The sequence below is a fragment of the Neopelma chrysocephalum genome, unplaced genomic scaffold (assembly GCF_003984885.1).
Source record: "Neopelma chrysocephalum unplaced genomic scaffold, ASM398488v2 Primary Assembly neopelma1_24, whole genome shotgun sequence".
NCBI lineage: Eukaryota > Metazoa > Chordata > Aves > Passeriformes > Pipridae > Neopelma > Neopelma chrysocephalum.
In genome coordinates, this window is record NW_020897693.1 from 41897293 (window position 1) to 41918087 (window position 20795).

General features: G+C 39.4%; 1 protein-coding gene across 2 annotated transcripts in view; it reads left to right on the forward strand.

Moving 5' to 3' along the window:
• Positions 1-20795, forward strand: part of UNC79 (unc-79 homolog, NALCN channel complex subunit) — a 108049-nt gene that overhangs the window by 20424 nt on the left and 66830 nt on the right. The window contains exons 8-22 of one of the 2 annotated variants that reach the window (XM_027673866.1): positions 1-52; positions 1847-1935; positions 3098-3138; positions 4370-4398; positions 5437-5666; positions 6003-6174; positions 8532-8762; positions 11882-12072; positions 12911-13034; positions 14890-15030; positions 16668-16889; positions 17499-17726; positions 19116-19257; positions 19663-19742; positions 19827-19975. The exon at positions 1-52 is cut by the window's left edge and continues 10 nt beyond it. In XM_027673866.1, coding sequence (XP_027529667.1) covers positions 1-52; positions 1847-1935; positions 3098-3138; positions 4370-4398; positions 5437-5666; positions 6003-6174; positions 8532-8762; positions 11882-12072; positions 12911-13034; positions 14890-15030; positions 16668-16889; positions 17499-17726; positions 19116-19257; positions 19663-19742; positions 19827-19975 — 2121 coding nt within the window. Of the gene's footprint in view, positions 53-1844; positions 1936-3097; positions 3139-4369; positions 4399-5436; positions 5667-6002; positions 6175-8531; positions 8763-11881; positions 12073-12910; positions 13035-14889; positions 15031-16667; positions 16890-17498; positions 17727-19115; positions 19258-19662; positions 19743-19826; positions 19976-20795 lie in introns of those variants that run through there. The other variant, XM_027673861.1, reaches the window with a different exon arrangement.

A 20795-nucleotide genomic window follows, 5' to 3' on the forward strand; every position in this document is an offset into this window, starting at 1 on the left:
TCATTGCCAGCACATTGAATGCCATAATGCAATTAACAAACCAGCTGTGAAGGTACTGCTGTTACTTCAGGGGTCAAACCCAACTATCTGGGGGATGGGAGGTTGCACTTTTACCCCAGCCATATGCTGTGGTTTTGTGCAGGTGACCAAGAGCAGGAGCTAAGGGAACAGCAAAGCCTGTTGAGACCACGGGGGTCAGACCTTTGTGAATATGTTCTTTGGCTGCTTAAAGCAAGATGAGGTATTCACTGCAACTACCATGGGCCAGATCTTGAAATTAAACATGGGGATAGTTGTAAAACACTGTATAAAATTCTAAGCTGGCTCCTGGCTAATCTATGTAAATATTTTCCTGAACATGTATATGTGTATAAATATGTGCACAAATATTACTGTATACAGGAAACATTATTTTAATTACATAGGTACTTGTTCACCTTGGTATCTTGACTGAGGTCTTACAATGTACCTACTCTGATTGTGATCCTTTGCTTGAAATGTGTCCTAAAGCAAATAGCAAAAAAGCTTTACTTACTTCTTCTGCAGCCCTGTTGAGGGAGGTAAATTGTTCAAAAAGGTTTGACCAGGATCACAACACAATTTGATGACAGAGGCAAGAATAGCATCTCAAGTCCAGAGCATATTACAGTTAGGTGTACTAATTAATTGATTTGTATCTTGTTAAGTATGTAGACACAACCAATTTTCCTAGCATCAATTCATATACTAACATAATTTCTTTAGTCAAACAGTTCTTCGTGAGCCTTTTCTGCAGGTCCTGATACTGACAGAGCATAATGGTGATACCTATCTCGAAAGTCCTGGAAGCAACCACCTTCCTACCTATTCCAATCATTCTCAATGATCCTCATTTATAGGAAAAATGCTGAAAGGTGTTGCTTCATGTTGAAGTGATCACTAGATTCAGACTAATAACTCAATAAAGCAAGATGTCAAAAAAGTACAGTTCCAAGCTTTGCAGATGAAATACTTGAATATTTTTGAACGATCTCTTATCTTCATTTTGAGAGAACCAGTCTTGATCAGTCGTCACTCAGGAAAATGCAGCCTGTTTTGTCTTGTAGAGATGAATGTAAATTTGGTTAACAAAAATGAGAAACATTCAAGGACACATTTGTCTTTGTAGATAAGGTCTTGCACTTGATTGGATTAAGAAACATTTTGATTAAGGTGGTTGATATTGTGTATGCATACTACTGTTCAATGTTTCCCTAGTAGTACAGAACACTTTGACAAACATGTATGTAACTGGCTATTAACTGTAACTGTTTTCTGTAACTGACTAATGTGAAAGGATAAAAGCTAATGCAAGACAAAGTCTGGACCTATGTTGCCAAGGGAACTGCGAGTCTTTGTTCTGTCACTGCAGTTGTGCTGTATATTAACAATGGTGATGACTGAAAATTAGACTTTGCTGGAAGAGGCGTTACTGAGAGAGAAAAATCTAGACTTTTACATTACCTTGTCCTAAACAATGGAACCTCTAAGTGACTATGTCTTTGGGTGGAAAAAATAAATTAGAAGTCTATAGTGAATATGCAATGTGAATATGTAGCGCAACATACCTGTCTTTCAGACAGTGATAATACTGATACTGAAGGATGTCCTATTTCTTATAGACTCTTATTTTTCACATACATCCTTCTCTTTTTTAGAAATAATTTGAGATCTTGTGTGCCACATGCTGAGTACCGTCTTTCAGAATGTTGTTCTCAACACTTATCAGAGCTGTGTTACGTTGTATGTCCTAGCATTAATGTGTTGAACTTTTTCAGTGAGTTTCAGTGAACAGGTGTGTTAATTCTTTTCCTTCTCTGTTTTTCAGATGTGCATTGACCCATCCTTGTCTGTGGCTTTGGGTGATAAGCCACCTCCCCTATATCTTTGTGAAGAATGCAGCCAGAGAATTGCAGGGTAGGTAAGCTAAGAGCTGGAAAGTGATCAAGTATTGTCAGACTCCAGAGTTCAGAACTCTGGAGTTTTGCCTAATTTTAGTATTATTAGAATATACGTTATATAGATAAACCTGATGAAATATATGGAGCACGCTGCCATTTGTTATGAATACGGATTGCAGAAATTTATCTCGCATGATCAGCATTTGCACCTAGCTTAAACAGAAGTGAATTTTGAAGTTGAGATCTCTGAATGAATAGATACTGTGGGATGCATTGACTATAACAGGGGAACCTCATTATTGTACAAGCTTTTGCTTATGAAATGTCTTTTGTCCTCATCCATTAGTTGCCATTAAAAGCAAAATGTTACAGTGAAAGCTCTTTCACAGAGACTTTATTAGTTTTCTGTAGCGTGTATTTGAGCTTATTCTCTAAGGTATGCTGTGAGGCAGCAGAGATCAAAGAAATCGATCCAGGATTGGCCAGTACTTGAAAGAAATATAGCCTGAGATGAATTAACCTTACTTGGGTTTTTGTTTTGATTTTTCTTTTTTTCCTTTAAATTGCTAATATGGTTTGCATTAGTTTATAAAATCTACTAATACTTACAGGGAATACCAATCATTAGCTGAAATGGGCAAGATTACAGGTAAATCAGAACCTACGTGGTTGTTTTTCTCCCCAGTTTAAGACGACTTTATATCACACCAGCTGTGGGAAAAGCAATTACATCTCACCTTAGGTTTTAAGTCATCATTGATTTAAAGCTGCAGGAAAAAGTAGCTGAATTCTGTAGAAGCGTAGCTTCTGTGGACACTCACAGAAAATGGTACTGGTACTTTGGTTTTTTCTAATTTTGTCTGTTATTCTTCACTATCATTTCTTAGCTGTCAGGCTTTCAGAGCACACGCTATTTTAATTTGATAAATTTATGCCTCAAAAGTAATTTTGGAAAGCCTTGAACATGGTGACCAACATCAGGAAAGTGGCAATTTAATAAGACAGGCACAACAATGTAATGTAAAGCAGCCTGCAATTTATAAAACTACATTTGAAAGAAGTAGCTTCAGAATAATGTCAGTGCTACCACATTAATTTATCTCAGTTTCCTCTGTGCAAAAAATAAATGCATATATAAACAAAAAATGGAAAGCTAATTATATCTATAATATTTATAGGGATCACAGTGAATGGTTGATTGATGTTCTCCTGCCACAAGGTAAGAGGTATTTTAAGGGTAGGTACAAACTAATCATAATTGTACAAACCTATGGTTCTGATATTTCTGCATACTGTATTACTTGAAATGCTGCATTCTGTTCAAAAGGGGTTTTTTTTAGAATTTTAAAGTAGCTTGTACTTAATGCTGCTGAATGACCTTGAAGTACTATGAAAAATTGACTAATCCTCTATCTGAAAATTGATACAACTCTTTATGTGTGAGGAAACAGAGACAACTGACAATTTTGAAATCTTGAAGTATTCACAGTTGGGACCAAGTTCTTAAAAAGTATTTGTGTCTCACACCAGTGTCCAAAAAGAGGGACTGGTTCTTCCAGTAACCTGAATCTGAGTCAAAAGCTCTTAAAGCTTCCGAAAATCTCTAATACGAGCCTGCAAAGGATATCAGAAAAAACCATAAAATATTTTTCCATGATCCAGTCATTGATCCAATCATTGTCCTTCAGCCAGTGAGGGAACCTGATATTTTATTATCTACTAGAATGCAGACAAAGCTTGTTGACAGACTAATCAGCATGTTTTCTAAAATAACCCTTTCAGGGACACAAGGAGGACACCACCTCTCTCTTTGCTCTGCAAACTGAAAATTTGTAAGCAGTTGAGATTTTTCTGCTGTCTGCTTTTAGTTGAAATGTTACCCAGATTAAGAATGTTTTATTTACTTAAGGGAAGTACTTCCTTTTAATCAGCCACTTAAATTTACTGAATCATATGTTGCCAGGACAACAGATTGAATAGCTACTGCTTACAGGTTCAATCTGCAAACATTTCACATGAAATTATAGGCCACAGACGTAGTGGCTGCTTCATCCATATTCACTACTCTTTTATCCCAGGAACTTTCACAAGCAGTGTAGGCACATCTAAGCTATGTTACCTACAGCATGCCACAGTAGTGTGCCTACAAGGTGTAATTTTGCAAGTCTGTCCAGGAGGCAGAAGCATAGGCAGAAGGTGGATGGGTAGCAGAGCACACCACACTTAATGCACAAATGCTATTATTGCGTTTCAATATGGAAATAGCCATAGGCTTAAGTATAGTGTCCTACCTTATGCTGTCCAACAGGCTTAGAGGTTTCAACAGTATCTGGAAACCCAAGTTTAGCCTCAGAGATTTCCTTGCAGGAAGTCCGTTTTCCCATGGCTGCCATAATAAAACAGAAAGATCGTCATTTTGTGTTCATGTTTTGTATGCCTTCCCCTTACAGCTGAAATTTCTGCTATATGTCAGAAGAAGGTAAGATTCAGCCATTTGTGTGATGAGGCATGATTTGATGTTGTGTGTAGTGTCATTCCATTACTATGTAGTGTGCTCTTCTTTGTATCATTCCAAAATTTCACAATTTATCCATGAATGCATTTATTGATGGATGAGAATGATTCAGCAGCAAGGTTTCTTTTTGTTAAAACTGACAGTGTTTGATTTGAGTTGTAGATTTTGGTTGAAGTGTCAATTAGTAAAGCAATTCAATTATGCAATTGAGCTCATTTTATATTCTATAACTCTACCTATGAAGAGGATAGAGGAAGAGGTGAATTTTAAATTCAAGTGTTTATATATATCTTCTTATCTCCTCAAAATCTTGGATTAATCCTAAATTGGACAAAAATCATACTTTACAATGTATATTTTTAAAAGTCTTCAATGCTTGGCTCTAAAAAGATTGCTGACAAAAAGAATCTGCTTGCAATACATACCAGCTAGTGTGTTTTAATAACACTTTAACAGCAAGGAATACACTGCATAACATATTCTAGTTCTCATATGGTAAAGAAAGCTTTTATGTTGGGCTGGATTACCAGGTGGCAAAAATAAAGGTAGCACCTACTTCAGAGCCTTGGTCAGTTACCTGTGATAAGGTGGATCCTTACATAGCATAAACTGTGTCATGGTGGCACCATTTTTTTTTTGCAATCCTAAGGATCTGCCTGTTGCTACTTGTAACTTAAAAAGACATTCTGAAGCATAAGAGAATAACTGTAAATTTTAGAGATTGCTCCAAGCCAGAAGGTTGAGGCTGATGACTTAAATGTCAGTTTGGTCTGCTCCAAAGGAAGAGCAACTGTGACATTTAAGTTCAGGCTCAGCACTTGATCCTGAGTTTATCTTTCTAGAAGGTCAGTGATACTTGACTTCAGGAGTTTGCACACAGTAGTGCTTATATATAATGATTTTGGAAATTACCAACACTTGAGCCAGTTCCCAAGTTTTCATGCCTATTTTCATTCCATTTCCTGATACTTGTGGCCTGATAAAATCTTTTCTGTTTTTCAGAACTGTAGTTCACATGTCAGAAGAGCTGTTGTCACGTGCTTCTCAGCGGGCTGCTGTGGCCGCCATGGCAACAGGCCAGTGCGCTACTGCAAGAGATGCCACTCGAATCACCACAGCAGCGAAGTTGGGGCAGCTGCAGAAACCCACCTTTATCAGACCTCACCCCCTCCTATCAACACCCGGGAGTGTGGGGCAGAGGAACTTGTGTGTACTGTGGAAGCTGTGATCAGGTAATATGGCAGCTTATGAGGCATCAGTACGTAAAGCAGGATCAGGCTTTCCTGTAAATATTACCTGCAGGTCTTGTGCAAGTGGATTTTAGATTCACCTGGGTGAGTTCAGAGCAGGGACACTGAACTCCAGCTGCTTTATCAGACAACTGATCAGCTGTGAGTGTTGTCCTGACCAGGAAGTCAGCCTTGAATCCTAGAATTTGATGTTATTTTATTACTGTTTTCAGGAAAATGATGACATCTAATGCCTTAACCTGTAGTTGAGATACCTGGTTAGATACCTGTATCCAGTGCAGGAAAATTGCATTCACTGACCACAAGCTTGTTTTATAGCTTGCTGAAGGAAGCAGAGTTTCATGCTGAGCAGAGGGAGCATGAACTCAACCGCAGGAGACAGATGGGCCTCTCCTCTTCCCATCACTCCCTGGACAACACAGACTTTGATAATAAAGATGATGACAAGCATGACCAACGCCTCCTGAGCCAGTTTGGAATATGGTTCTTGGTGAGAAATTCATGCTTTCTTCTCTCACTCTTCTTGGTTCACTCTACTTTCTGAAGCCTCAGTTTTATCTAATTTTTTTTCCCCACTTCTTTGCTTTAGTTGGAGACTTTTCTGATTTGTAAGCAAAAAGTTGTTCTTTGAAGCTGTCAGACTTGGAGATTTCATAACTAGTTTGGGTGGAGCTTGTGACTGTCTCTGACTACTATGTAGAGTGTAGAACAGAATTATTCAGTCTAGTTTTTTAATTGACTTTCTATGTGCCATCAGCTTCTGCTCACAAGTGCCCCTTGCTGAGTGTCATTATTTTAACTTCAAAAGGCAATCCCCTAAGAATCTATTTTTCACCTTCCAGCTTTCAGCATCACTCTCTGGAAGCACAACTTTCTCTCTTACCTCCGAAAGGCTGGAGGAGTCTTGGTGGGCTGCTCTTCCTTCCTGCGTTTTACTTGGTCTGTCTGGATCAGCCAGTGTACTCCAGCTGATTTACTTGGTGAGGGTTGACAGGATGAAGCTGTGCTGGTTCTACCACTCACAGTAGTTAGCAGAAATTATTCGAAAATAGCAGGACTGCTGCTGGCCAGTTCATGAGCAGGCCAGGCTGCAGCCTGATAGATCCTCAGAAATTGCATTCTGCAATTCCCCTTAAGGAGAATTCTCCCTCTCAGGCTGTTTCCAATTCCCTTTGAGCTCTCAGGCTCTCTCCTCAGTCACCCAGTGACAGGTGGGGAGTAGCAGGACCCTCATCTGTCATATAAACAGAGATAGGATCTCTGGATGGCCAGGTGCCAGGTGTGGAATTCCATAGTTCCAACAAAGCTGCTATGCAGTTTCAAGTGACTATATGAATAAAGTTTATATTCTGATTATAGGTTTTGGGTTTTGTTGTTCAATGTTGTTTTAGAGTTAAAGCCTTTTATTATTTTAAACTTTTTTTTTATTTTACTGTGTTCATCTATTTCATTTCAAATGATACTTTATGAAGACTAAAGGCCTACATTTTAAGAAGTAGAACTGAAGTGAGATCAAAAAAGGTTTTGTTACACTGTACATGCCTCATCCTAGACATTCAGCATGTACCTTTCTGTGGTAGGGAGGAAGAGCTCTCTGACTCCATTCTATTCTTATAAGATCTCTTGATCTCTCTGTAGTGAGTATTGGCAGAGATCACCACGCAGGTTGTGAGAAATCATGGGTTGCTGTTTTCTTTCATAAAATGAATACCTTTCATCTAGAAACTGGACAGGGCTCAAGAGTTCCTATTAAAAAGGCAGCCAGCTGATACTGTCTTTGAGTTAACACTCAACTGAGACAAGCACAAGGAAGCAAACACCTTAACTTCAACTTGCAATGAAGTAGAACAATGAAGACTCTACTTTGAATTGGAAGGGGTGTTGATTGCTGCCTCATCCCAAGAAAAATCACGGAGAAGAACATTTGTAAGGTGGATTCTGGTCTTCTCTGGGAAGCAGTGCTGTCATCTTTCCCCCCAGATTTGACAGCAGTCTTTCTCCTTTGTTCACATGCTGCAAAGCAGCAGTGACCAGTTTCAGGTTGCCAAGTGAAGAGAGTACAGTTTTCACTAGGAAGTGGCTGATAGGTGGTTAAAGGAGCTTCTAAAATCTCCTGTCACCTGTTATTTTCCACTCTTTGCATTCAGTGCAGCAACCTGACTTGAAACTTTGTCTTCTGTCGGCAAGAGCTCAAATAGCAGATAATTAAGGGCTTAGCAGTGTACTGGTGTGTGAACTGGGGTAGAGAGTTGGTCTCAGATTTGGGACAGTTATATAGTCCAGATATCATTTTAGAAGGACTTTGGAGTAGGGGAGAATAATGTTAATTATTATGTGGGGATTTCTGAGGACTTAAAACTCATATTCTCACCCCAAGTGAGGACAAAAAATCAAAATTGGAATCTTTTTGCAAAGTAAAGTATTATTATATTAAGTAGACGTCTTCTTTCAGAATTTTTGAAGTTCTTTATTTGCCCTTTTATCTTGTATGTTTTATATATGTGTGCATATGTATATAATATATTTTTCCAGGTATTACATTACCTTCTGAAATGAAAAGTCATTTTAAAGTTCAAACCAAAATGTTTCAGTTTGTCAAAGCATTCTATATTGATATTTTTCAGTGTTGAAAGTAAATAAAAAAATTCAGTGCTTGGCTTTTTTTTTTATTTTCTGGTTTGGAAATATTTTGTCAATTGTCCTGTCCCAACCTCTACTTAAAACTGATCATCTTATTTGTCTTCTAGATATATCCTTGTAAATCTGAGAATATGCAAAGTATAGTAGATAAATAATTTGCCATTTTAATTCTAGAAATGAAAGATGATTTGTGTTTCTCTCTTCCAGGTGAGCCTTTGCACTCCCAGTGAGAATACACCCACAGAGAGTTTAGCAAGGCTGGTTAGCATGGTATTCCAGTGGTTTCACTCTACAGCTTACATGATGGATGATGAAGTTGGTAGCTTGGTTGAAAAGCTCAAACCCCAGTTTGTTACTAAGTGGTTGAAGACTGTTTGTGATGTCCGTTTTGATGTCATGGTTATGTGCCTCCTTCCTAAACCAATGGAGTTTGCCAGGGTAAGAATGATTTATCTGAAGGCTCCTTTATTTGCTGCAGAATTTAAGGTCTTAAGTAAAAAGATCTTTTTTTTTCCTAGTCTGTCAAGGCAAAGAAATCTCAATGGTAGAGGGAGCAGTGAAGTTCAGGAATTTTTCCCCTTCATAGCATTTTTAGTTTTACTATATTAGAAAGTGAGCATTATTTACACTAATGTGAAGACAGGTTGGAAGAATATTGTAAGCATTGAAAAATAGTGAATGTTTTTGATAGCTGCATGTTTTCATTAAGCTGCTTAAGTACCCAAACTTGTCTTTAGTAAAAGGTATCATTTACCTACTCACAGATATAAGCCTGTCCTTTCATAATGTTTCTCTGTTCTTTGCATACCTCATCTCTGAAGCTGTGAATTTGGATTTGTGAAATCACACAGTTGTAACCAAAGGGAACTCTGGGCATACTGATGCCCTGTAGCTTCAGAGACCTGATTTAAGTGACTGAGTTGAAGACCAGCCTGATATGGTTTGCCTTGTTGCTGGTGAAGAGAAAGAGATTTAATTGGAAGGCTATCCAGGGTGCCTAAGTGCAACCACTGGTAGGATCTCTTCCAGAAAGAGTGTCATTCTTTCTGTCACAGAATCATAGAATAAACTAGGTTGGAAAAGACCTCTGAGATCATCAAGTGCAACCCTTGATCCAACCCCGCCGTGGTTACTAGACCATGGCACTGAGTGCCACATCCAGTCTCATCTTAAAAACCTCCAGGGACAGTGAATCCACCACCTCCCTGGACAGCCCATTCCAGTGTCTGATTACTCTCTCTATAAAAAATTTCTTCCTAATGTCCAACATAAATCTCCCCTGGCACAGCTTAAGACCGTGCCCTCTTGTCCTACTGCTGGTTCCTGGGAGAAGAGACCGACGCCCACCTGGCTATAACCTCCTTCCAGATAGTTGTAGAGAGTGATGAGGTCTCCCCTGACCTTCCTCTTCTCCAGGCTGAACAACCCCAGCTCCCTCAGCCTCTCCTCATAGGACTTGTGCTGGAGTCCCTTCACCAGCCTGGTTGTTCTTCTCTGGATCTGCTCCAGCACCTCAATATCCTTCCTGAACTGAGGGGCCCAGAACTGGACACAGTACTCCAGATGTGGCCTCACCAGTGCTGAGTACAGAGGAAGAATCGCTTCCCTGCTCCTGCTGGCCACACTGTTCCTGATCCAGGAACACTGGGCACACTGATGCCTCATGTTCAGCTTCCTGTCAATGCAAACTCCCAGGTCCTTTTCTGCCTGGCTGCTCTCTAGACACTCTGTTCCCAGCCTGTAGTGCTGCAGGGGGTTGTTGTGACCAAAGTGCAGGACCCAGCACTTGGCCTTGTTGAACCTCATCCCATTGGAATCAGACCATCTCTCCAGCTTGTCCAGGTCCCTCTGCAGAGCCCTCCTGCCTTCCAGCAGATCAACACTCCTCCCCAACTGGGTGTCATCTGCAAATTTGCTAATGATACACTCAATCCCCAAATCCAGGTCATCAATAAAGATATTAAACAGGACTGGGCCCAACACTGATCCCTGGGGGACACCACTAGTGACCGGCCGCCAACTCTGGATGCAGCTTCGTTCACCACCACTGTCTGGGCCCGGCCCTCCAGCCAGTTCCTAACCCAGCACAGAGTGCCCCTGTCCAAGCTGTGGGCTGCCAGCTTTTTCAGGAGTATGCTGTGGGAAACGATGTCAAAGGCTTTGCTGAAGTCCAGATAGACACATCCACAGCCTTCCCCTCACCCACCAGGCGGGTCACCTGATCATAAAAGGAGATCAGGTTGGTCAGACAGGACCTGCCCTTCCTAAACCTGTGCTGGCTGGGTCTGATCCCTTGTCCATCCTGTAGATGCTGGGTGATTGCACTTAGGATGATCTGCTCCATAATTAGGATGATCTGTCCATTAATTATGAAGCAGAAATCACCACTTAACCATGCTTTTCCAAGACATTCATTTTGTGACCTCTCATGTAAAATGTTCAGAAGACATGTTGGGTTTGTTTCCCAAAATTAAGTTTTGTTTCATAAATTAAGGCTACGCTAGAAAGGGCCATTGGGACTTGATGCGATGTATCACATAATCAGGCATGAACATCTGTGGATTTTTCATGACCTCACAAATGGGATTTGCTGTAGACAGACCAGCATACGTGTGCAGATCAGCATGTATCTGTGTCTTACTGTGAAGCAGTGCTCTGAAGATACATAGGGCTGTGGGAGGATTGGAGGGCAGCTGAGGGAATTTGAGAGATGGATGGATACTTTGACTGTTAGAAACTGAAAAAAGAGATCAGAGCTTTGAGGCTAGGGGGTAAAGGAAGGACTGAACCTCATTCTGTAATCTCTTATGTATTTTTTTTCTTGGATGCAGCCCCTCTTTTGAATTTTGTTACCCCCACTGCAATACTTAAGACTAGACTGACAACTTGCCAGATTTGCAAGGCTTCACTAGAACATGTAGACAAATAGCCATGAAATTAGCTGTGATGAAGAAGAAAAAGTAGTTTGTTGGCTGAGATTACCAGTAGTTTCTGCCAGAACAGCAGGCATCTCAAGCACCATTAGTCAGGAACAGCAGATGTGAGCTGAGGTCAGTTAGAATAATTAATCTCTGTACGCCAATTACTTACGTGCTTAGAAGTATACTTTTTGGCTTACATCACTTAGAACCTTTCCTCAATAAAACCCTAAACAAACACCTATGAAAGAACACCTGGTACAGACCAAATTTTTCAAAATAAAGATCCAGCACTGTAACAATTTATGGAGAGCAAATACTTTATGGTGCAAGTTTAACCAAATAAATCTGTCCCTTTTTGAGAACTGTAAACAGTAATACACTGTAAACAGTAATATAATGGCCTGGAAGTGAGTGAACTTCTACGACTTTGACAGTGCTTTTGTGTACTGTGAATCAAATGGGAGAGGAAAAAACAGTGCAACCCCCATGGCTGAATTCTAAATTCTGCCTTGCAGGTACTAATGATCACCCTCTACAGTTTCCTGGCTGTAACACACTGAACAAATTTATGATGCTGAGCAAGTTACGGGGACTAGAAATGTTGTTCATCAGTGTAATTCTTGGAAATACCCACAGGTTGGCGGATACTGGGACAAATCGTGTAGTGCCGTAACCCAGTTAAAAGAAGGGCTAAATCGAATCCTTTGCTTGATTCCATATAATGTGATAAACCAGTCAGTGTGGGAATGTATCATGCCAGAATGGTTGGAAGCTATAAGGACAGAAGTGCCTGACAATCAACTGAAAGAGTTTCGGGAAGTGCTGAGGTATGTAGACATAAGTTGGAATCATTCTGTTGTTGCATATGTTGATTCTTGAGTGTTGTAGCACAAGATGGTGACAAGGAATAAAAATGCCTATATGTGCAACAGACAGTAGTGAGTGAATGCTTCTGATTTGGTTTTATGGCTTATATTTAGACTAAAGCACTTAAGCTTTGGGAAAGTCTTCTTTTATTGCTTCTGATATCCTCAAATCTGTATCAAGAGCCAAGTACATGGATGCTTCTTTGCTGTGAGCAAGTCACATTTTTAGTGGCTTCCTGCAACGTGTTGGAAGGAGCATCTTTCTCCTTCTGTCAAGTTGATGAGAAATGGTGGGGATTAGTAGAGCTGTCAGTGATATATTTATTTAGCTAATATCTTCCCCCATTGAGCTAAGAAAACACCAGAATAAGAATGGTGGCTGAGTCATAATTTCATGCCTTTAACAGTAAAACTTCACATTGCCTTTTAATTGATGAAAAGGCTCTGAAACTGACTGTAAGTTCATATCTCTAGGTATTGTTGTAAACTTTTTTTAGTGCAAGCATGGAATAGTGGACTACTGGTGAGATGAGAAATTTTCCAATTTTTAAGTTGGATGTTGGAGGAGATATTGCTGTCAAATGCAACTGGGCATATTAGATGCGATGTAAATTCTTAAGGTGCATCACCAAATTCAGAGATGAACTTACGCAGTCAGGACAGGTGGCATCAGCAACCTAACAACCCTGTGGAGGGTGAAAATGCAAGGAAGATTAGCTTTCTACCAGTTTTCTGTTATGTCTCATACAGTGTGTGCCATCGTAACTAAGTGATGATATGTTTTTGTTCTACTTTTCAGCAAAATGTTTGACACTGAACTTTGTCCTCTCCCTTTCTCCATGGAGGAGATGTTTGGCTTTATTAGCTGTCGATTCACAGGGTATCCATCCTCTGTGCAAGAGCAAGCATTACTCTGGCTGCATGTAAGTGTCGTCTCTTGACAAGTCATGCTGGAAGAGCTTTTAATTTTGAAAAAGAAAAGAAAAAGGAGAGTAAAAAAACAAAGCCACTTAGCCAGAGCTCATACAATCCTTCTCCCTTTTGCTTAGCTCCTGCGTAAGGATGGTTGGTAGATGGACCCTGAGAAGCTTTGTTACTAACCCATCATGAGCAATAACCTAGTTGACAGGGTGGTGATCTAGTTGACAAGGTGGGGATCAGTCAAAGGTTGGACTTTATGGTCTTGGAGGTCTTTTCCAACCTAAATGATTTTGTGATTCTGTAATAAAATGGAAGGCTGGGAATTTCTTTTACCTCTGAATGCCAGTTGTGTGATGCCTGCTCAGCTGGTGCTAAGAAAAAAATTCAGGAGCCGTTAATTGAAGGTGAGATAGGGAAAGGGTTTAATTGTGCCAAGGCAAAAGATGTTATACGACGCGCCCAGGCTGTGCCTGAGATGTTTAATTTTATAACAATATCTGTCCAATCCCCAGTGTTTCCACCCTATAACTTTTGCTCTGGTCCACCCCTTGGGAATTGGGTCTGGGGGCTTTGAGACCCTGTCTTCATCAATCTTCATCTTCTTTGGGGTACAGAGAGCACAGAGTCATCCAGTTCTTTGACTCTGTTCTGCGGTTTAAGCCAAGATACAAGCGTTCTCCAAACAGGACAGGCCTTGCCTTGACAAGAGACTAAACATTTTCTACTGGATACGGGGGTAGGGTTGATATACGGTACATGGAATGGGGTAAGAGGGTTAAGGAATTTGTAAACTAAAGGGTGTTACAGGGTAGAGGGATAAGGGGCTGCTTTTAAAATCTACTTCTACTTCCTATGAAACTTATAAGGCTTACAAATATTAGAAAAATAAAAAACCATTAGGAGCTTAAGGCATCATGTGTTTTCAGGGTCATTGAGCTGGTTGACTTTTTGGCAGCAGAATTTGTTCTGTAGATTCCAAAATTAATTCCAGACTCCAGAAACAGCTGTAGTTGTTCCTGCATATGAAGACCTGAATGAGACTAGCTCTATACCCATCAAGCTTTCTGCTGATCTGGCCCTTTTGCACTATATTTGCCCACAGAGCTGACGTTCACCCAATGTTAATATTTTAAAGCTACAGGGATAATCATGTCAGCTGAGGGCAGTGACTTCAAAAGGGGTGTAAAATTTTCCACAGCACCTTGGAATAATACCTGTACTTTTCATTATCGCTTCTTTTCTGCTGAGGCTTATTTTAACTGAGCCTCTGCAAAGACCAATTTACCTGATGACTGTAGCAATTTTCAGATATACAAGGTTTTCAATTAAAGCATGATATTTTTAGATTTTTCTTGACTTAATAACATTTAATGACAATACAAATGAGCTCATATTTTTCTGAGTGTTGGTGACAAAATAGATTGTGAATATTCTCAGTGATTTGCAAAAAACCATCCCGTTACTATGTTGACACCTATAGGCTAACATTGTGACTGGATTATTAGAATAAATACAGGAATTAAGTTTTAAGTAATAATAAATAGAGTAAATTGTTATTCATTCAAGTATTGATAATCTTCTGCTTTACAAAAATATTTTTGTGGAATAACCTCACATCCCTGTGTGGTTCTGTGCATAAAACTGATCTCAAGGTGCACCGAGTGGATGCCAACAAATATTTTGAAAATACCCTATTTTTGCCAGTTTTCTTTATGATTCTAACTGAAATCTAATTGAATCCCAAAATTGAATGCATGGAATTTGCTGAGCTGAGGATTGTATTATAAAGAGGCTTATAATGTAGCTGGTGTTTGTGATTAAACTTGAAACTTACTTTTTATTGTTGTCTTTCCTCAGGTGTTGTCTGAACTTGACATTGTTGTACCTCTTCAGTTACTAATCAGCATGTTTTCTGATGGAGTTAATTCTGTAAAAGAGTTAGCAAATCAAAGAAAATCGAGAGTCAGTGAACTGGCGGGAAATCTTGCAGCTCGGAGGGTAACTGTTTCTTATCCTGCTTATTTTTTTTTGCTTAGAACAGTCTTCCTAATAGAATGCATGTGAAGGATTAAAAAGCCATCTTTCAATATGGCAGCATTTGATTGGAAACACTATAAATTTTGAAAATGGAAGAAAATTGACATAACATCACTCTATCACATGATCAGTGTAAAGATAATACAGGTAGAAACTTGGTATCTTTTCCAACCTTTTTTGTTCTTTTCACCTTCTATTAGTAACTGTCAATGGCAAGTTGTTATGGACAACTGGTCACCCAGAATAACCTTTTGTGTTCTGGTACGAATTTGGTGGGCCCAGATGTGTTTTGGAAGAGTGACGGAACAGAATTTATTTCTGTTTCCCAAAATTTTTTTTCCACACCCAAGAGATGCAAAATTTGATCTGAAGTTGCCAAAGGCTTTTGGTCTGAAGGAAAACATGTACAAATCTGTAGGCATTACACATGCTTGAGGGACCCCTGGTGGCCTAGTGGTTAGGATGCAGCACTCTCACTGCTGCGACCCAGGTTCGATTCCAGGTCCCCCGGGCAGATGGAGCTCGTTAGCCCTGTGAGGCCTTCTATCTATGAGAAGGTCACTCTAAACAAACCTACGTCCTGAGGACCTCACTGCCATTGTCCAAGCTTGCTTGGCCCCGGCAGATGAACCTTAGGATTAAAGGGTGGGCTCAGTTCAGCGCAAGCTGTGTCTCACCTAAAAAATCCATTGCGCAGGCTTGAAAGGTAAAAGACCTTTCCCAAAATCTTCGTTCGCAAAGACTGGCCATTATTATTATGACACATGCTTGATCTGATGTGGCTAACTTCCCAGTAGTTTGGATGAAGTGCTTCAAGGACATCAGGAACAAGATTTCTTGGGAAGATCAGATCCTTTAGATTTAAGGAACTACAGCATCTAGGCAATTGATGATGCCTTACATGTGGTCTGCCTGTCCTCTGATGTAGCTCTGCAGACAGCTCTCCCACACCTAGCCCAGGATCACTTCTAAACTAAGCAGAAAAATGGACAAACTTACTCTCTGGTCTTTCAGACCATACCTGGCCTGAAAATAGACCTCATGTGTCATCTACATGTGTATCTCCCTACAACACCTAGAGCTTTTCAGGGTGTTTTAGATGCCTATTGTGGTGTGGGCATAAATCAGTGCAGACATACACATCTTATTACCATTGCGTCTAGTTCAATTCCAGCTACCTGTACTCTTAGTACAGCCTTGGTTAACACCCTTCTCTTGAGATGGCCTCCTTTATTAGCCTCCTGCTATTAAAATTAGCATCCATAGATCATGGAGCAGATAATTGTAACCTGATGGCTGCTTTACTGCCTGCACCAGTTTTCTGTTTATGATGTTGAAATTCCTCCTCAGTAAGAGTAATACAATGAATGTCAGCCACTTAGCTTAAGAGAATATATACATCTGTGCAGAATATGGTTCCCATACTTCTATCATATTTTATCATTTAGTGGCATTAAGGGACATGTGTATATTTTGCAAAAAAGCTACAGAAGGATAAGGCTGTCATAGTTCTTGATATTTTTTGCATTTTCTTATAGAATGGCATTACTTAAATGTCTAGCAGTCATTTGGACATGTTGATTTTTTAATATTTTCAGGTGAGCGTTGCTTCTGACCCTGGGCGCAGAGTTCAGAACAACATGCTGAGTCCTTACCCAAGCCCCTTCCAGAGCCCATTTCGGAGTCCAATACGTAGTCCTTTTCACAGCCCTTTCAAGAACTTTGGACACCCTAGTGGAAAAACAATTGATTTTGACTGTGAAGATGAAGAAATGAATCTTAATTGCTTCATTCTGATGTTTGATCTCATACTGAAGCAGGTACTTACAGAAGAAAAACACCCACATGGAAGGGACACTGAAGTTCTGTAGTCACTTTTGGCTCTCCTTTGATCCTGCATGGATTCTCTTTCTGTTAAGGGATTGGCATGAAGTATAAGGCATTTAAATTCCAATATAGCTCTCATCTGACTTTACCTCTATAGGAGTTATAGGTTCATGTTCAGTGAAGAGAAGTTAAATACCTCCACATTCAGGTTAGATACTAACCTCATAATAGTGAAAGGAACTTCTTGAAGATTTCTACAGACTAGAAGCAGAGGCTTGTTGATAGGCTTAGATTAGATACATAATTTTTGGATAGCTAAATTTGTACATTGTGAATCCAAGGGCAAGTGCTTTAGATGACTATCTCCAGGTAAAATTAGTGGTTCCTGTGCTTGAAATTGTCTGTTTAGTCTAGCTGTTGGAGCTTGGGCCTCAACACCAGTGAAAATTTAAAATTTAATATGTTACAGTTTATCTCAAATTCTTCCCAGCACTGTAACGTAAAACTGGAAATGTAAAAGTAGAAATGTAGGATGAGTCAGACAGTTAGGGCTCTGGCTTTTAAATAAATAATAACTCCTTACCATTTTCACTTTCTTTCAGATGGAACTCCAGGATGATGGTGTCACTTTGGGCTTAGAGAACAGCATTTCAAAAGATATAATATCCATCATAAACAATGTATTCCAGGCACCCTGGGGTGGTTCTCACACCTGTCAGAAAGATGAAAAAGCAGTTGAATGTGGTCTGTGCCAGTCCAGCATTCTGTGTTACCAGCTGGGTTTTGAGCTGCTGGAACAGCTTGCTCCAAAGGAAGAAATTAGGCTTGTGGTAAGTAGAGCTGGGAAAGGGTCTGTATTATTGGTATGCTAAAACTCCTCTTCCTCATTTTTCTCATTCCATTGTGCTTGAGGGAGCAAAGCTGCACTGACCTTTGGCAGGAAGGATTCAGGAGGTTAAAGCAAAATGCCACTGAACTGTAAAATTTAAGTCTGAATTGATTCAATGAACCCACGGAAGATGACAATATTCATCCACTGTGAACTCTTCCCTCGTAAACATTGAAGTGCTGTTTCACTTTGAAAGGTTACTCCTGTGGTACTGTGTCTCAAGTATAAATGTAAAATAATTGGTTTAATACTTAGTGCTTTTTGTCTTCTTTTAAAAGCAAAGAGTGGGTACTTTTAAATGATTAATGATTTTAAGTGAATCAGTTGTCAAGTGAGCAAGCCTTAGTTGGTGCTTCACCATTGAAAATGCTGAGCATTGTTGAAAAACTGAATGTACTTCAGGTTGTGTATCCAGCTTTTCAGACACAAATCTGTACTCTTCAATCGCTAGTCATCATTAAGTCCTCTGTAGGTTTGCAGAAGAACTAGCGCATTTCCTGTGGTGGTGAGGGTTTGATGAATTTGTTTTAAGCTGTATGTCTATTATACATAACTGTTCCAACTGATAGTTGAGAAGACAGCATCATTCTGCTTATTCTGAGTGCTCATTTGCTGTGACATGTTAGTAGCAGATATTTATTAGTATTTCTTTTTTCAGTGGAGGGCATAGTGATGCCCTTCTAAGTGTAAAAGGTTCAGGATTTCATTTGGATGTTTTTGCTAGTAGCAGGTATTGTGCATGTGGTATTCAGTAACTTGTGCTAGAAAAATCTTCTCATGCGTGGTCAGTACAGATTCTCATCTCAAAATTAGTAAGTAGTGCAGTCTTGGGTCCTAGGGCATGGTACCACTTCTAGGATCCACCCTGCAATTTACAACATAAATGTCACAATGACAACCTTTAATCCTGAGCTCCTGGCCATTGGCAGAAGTAACTACAGCCTACTCCTTTGTTCAGTGTAAAAGTGGTTGAGGTAGGTCCTGCCCCTAAGCCTGTAACTCTGCAATCATGTAGGAGATGCCTTGCTCCTGTCTGTTACTCCTTTCAGGCAAGGATGACAAACTTGGTGAAACATTGGCTCCATGACTGGATCCACCTCAGGGCCAATATGGATATACAGTTTCTGTTAAATCCATGTCTGAAACATAGTATTTCTGTCGATATGCATTTGCTGATGCAAAATATTAGATAGCAGGTGATTTGAATGCACAAGTGTACATGGAACTAAACAATGCCTCATTTGAGCTCAGTTTATCACACCAAATGTAGCTTTAACAGATGGATATGGACAATATCAAGAAATGAATTTAACCTATTATATTCTTAAAGGAGCCCACAGATAACCTCGAAGATAGTCTTCTATATACTAGACCTGAGTTTATTATAGGAACTGAAGGAGAAGAGGAAGACAAATCAGCACCAAAACATGGAGAAAATCCAGGAAATCACACAGAGACCACAGAAAATGCTGGTAGGTAGAGGATGAGAAGGTTGAGTATTTCCATAAGGCTTTAAAAGAAATGCTTTACTCATATAGAATACAAGTTTCTGAAGCAGTCTTTCAAGTTCAACAGTGCACAGTCACTTTTTTATCATGCATTTAATTATTTCAACATGCTCATTAAATAAGAAGGCTGTATTTAGATTGGTAGCATGTATGACTGTCTCTCAGAAAATTGTTAAAAGAAATTTTGACTTTTTGAACATGAAATAGCGGAAACATTGCATGCCAAATTCAATGCTGTTCTAACTTTACTGACTGCAGGTTCTGTGGCTAGAATTAATATATCTTTCATCACCTTAACATTCTTTAGTTTCATTTTTAATCCACAGATAAAAGAATTTTAACATTATCTGTAACTTACATTTTTAACAGCAATAAAAAATGACACAGAAAGAAAGTTTTGTTATCAGCAACTTCCAGTTACCTTGAGGCTCATATACACTATATTGCAGGTAACATTGATTATTTGTTTGTTTGGTTTGAATTGTTGGTGAAGTGGTGTCATTATGTTGACAGTATAACATCTGCTTACACAGGAAATGTCAAGGTTTGAAGAACCAGACATTCTTTTTAACATGCTGAATTGTCTGAAGATCCTGTGTCTTCACGGGGAATGCCTATATATAGCAAGAAAGGACCATCCACAATTTCTTGCCTATATTCAAGATCACATGCTGATTTCAAGGTAGGTTTTTATTGCATATTTTGTCCTCATACTTTGTTGGTTCTCCAGCTATACATTTGTTGTTAGCATCAAAGAATTTGAAGGTTTAGTATGGAAAATTAATAAGGGTGGTAGAGAAGTGTGGAAGGGTTAAGAAACCCATTTAAGACCTCATTGCACAGGCTAATTAAGACATTAGAAATGAAACCAAGATACCCTGCATTGTCCATCATGGCTAGTCTCTCATGCACCATTTGTTTTGAATAATAGCATTATCTGAGACTGAGGTATCTTCCCTGACTCTACAAAATAAAATAAAAGATGATGTAGAGACAGGTACACAGTTAATGGGGCGTTAACATTAAGCTGAGAGAACAACAGTATTTCACTTTATTTTTATGAGGAAAAGGAAGTTTTTTCATTTAGAATCAGAGCGAATTGGATTGAAATCTGTGCATTTTAAGATTCTCTTTGGAGAAAGGGACTTTACAGAAAACTAACTGAATAAACATCAGCATATGATCTTATAAAATAGTGTGTTCATCACCGCTTACAGCTGCTCTGTATCAATTTCACTGAGCATCTCTTGAGGCTGTAAGGTTTCAGCAGACTAGAGAATCTGTCCTGAATCTAAATACCAGCAAATTGTGAACACGCAACATCTTAGTAATTCGTGGTGCCAGGACAGTTCATGTGGCTTATGTGCTGAAGCTGGTCATGCTGAAACTCCTAATTCATAGGACAGTTTATGTTCCATGGCAGTTGCCTTGAATTAGGCAACCTCTTTTAAAATCTGAAGTGTTTCGAAGTAAGGAATATTTAAACCTGGATTTTTCAGAGA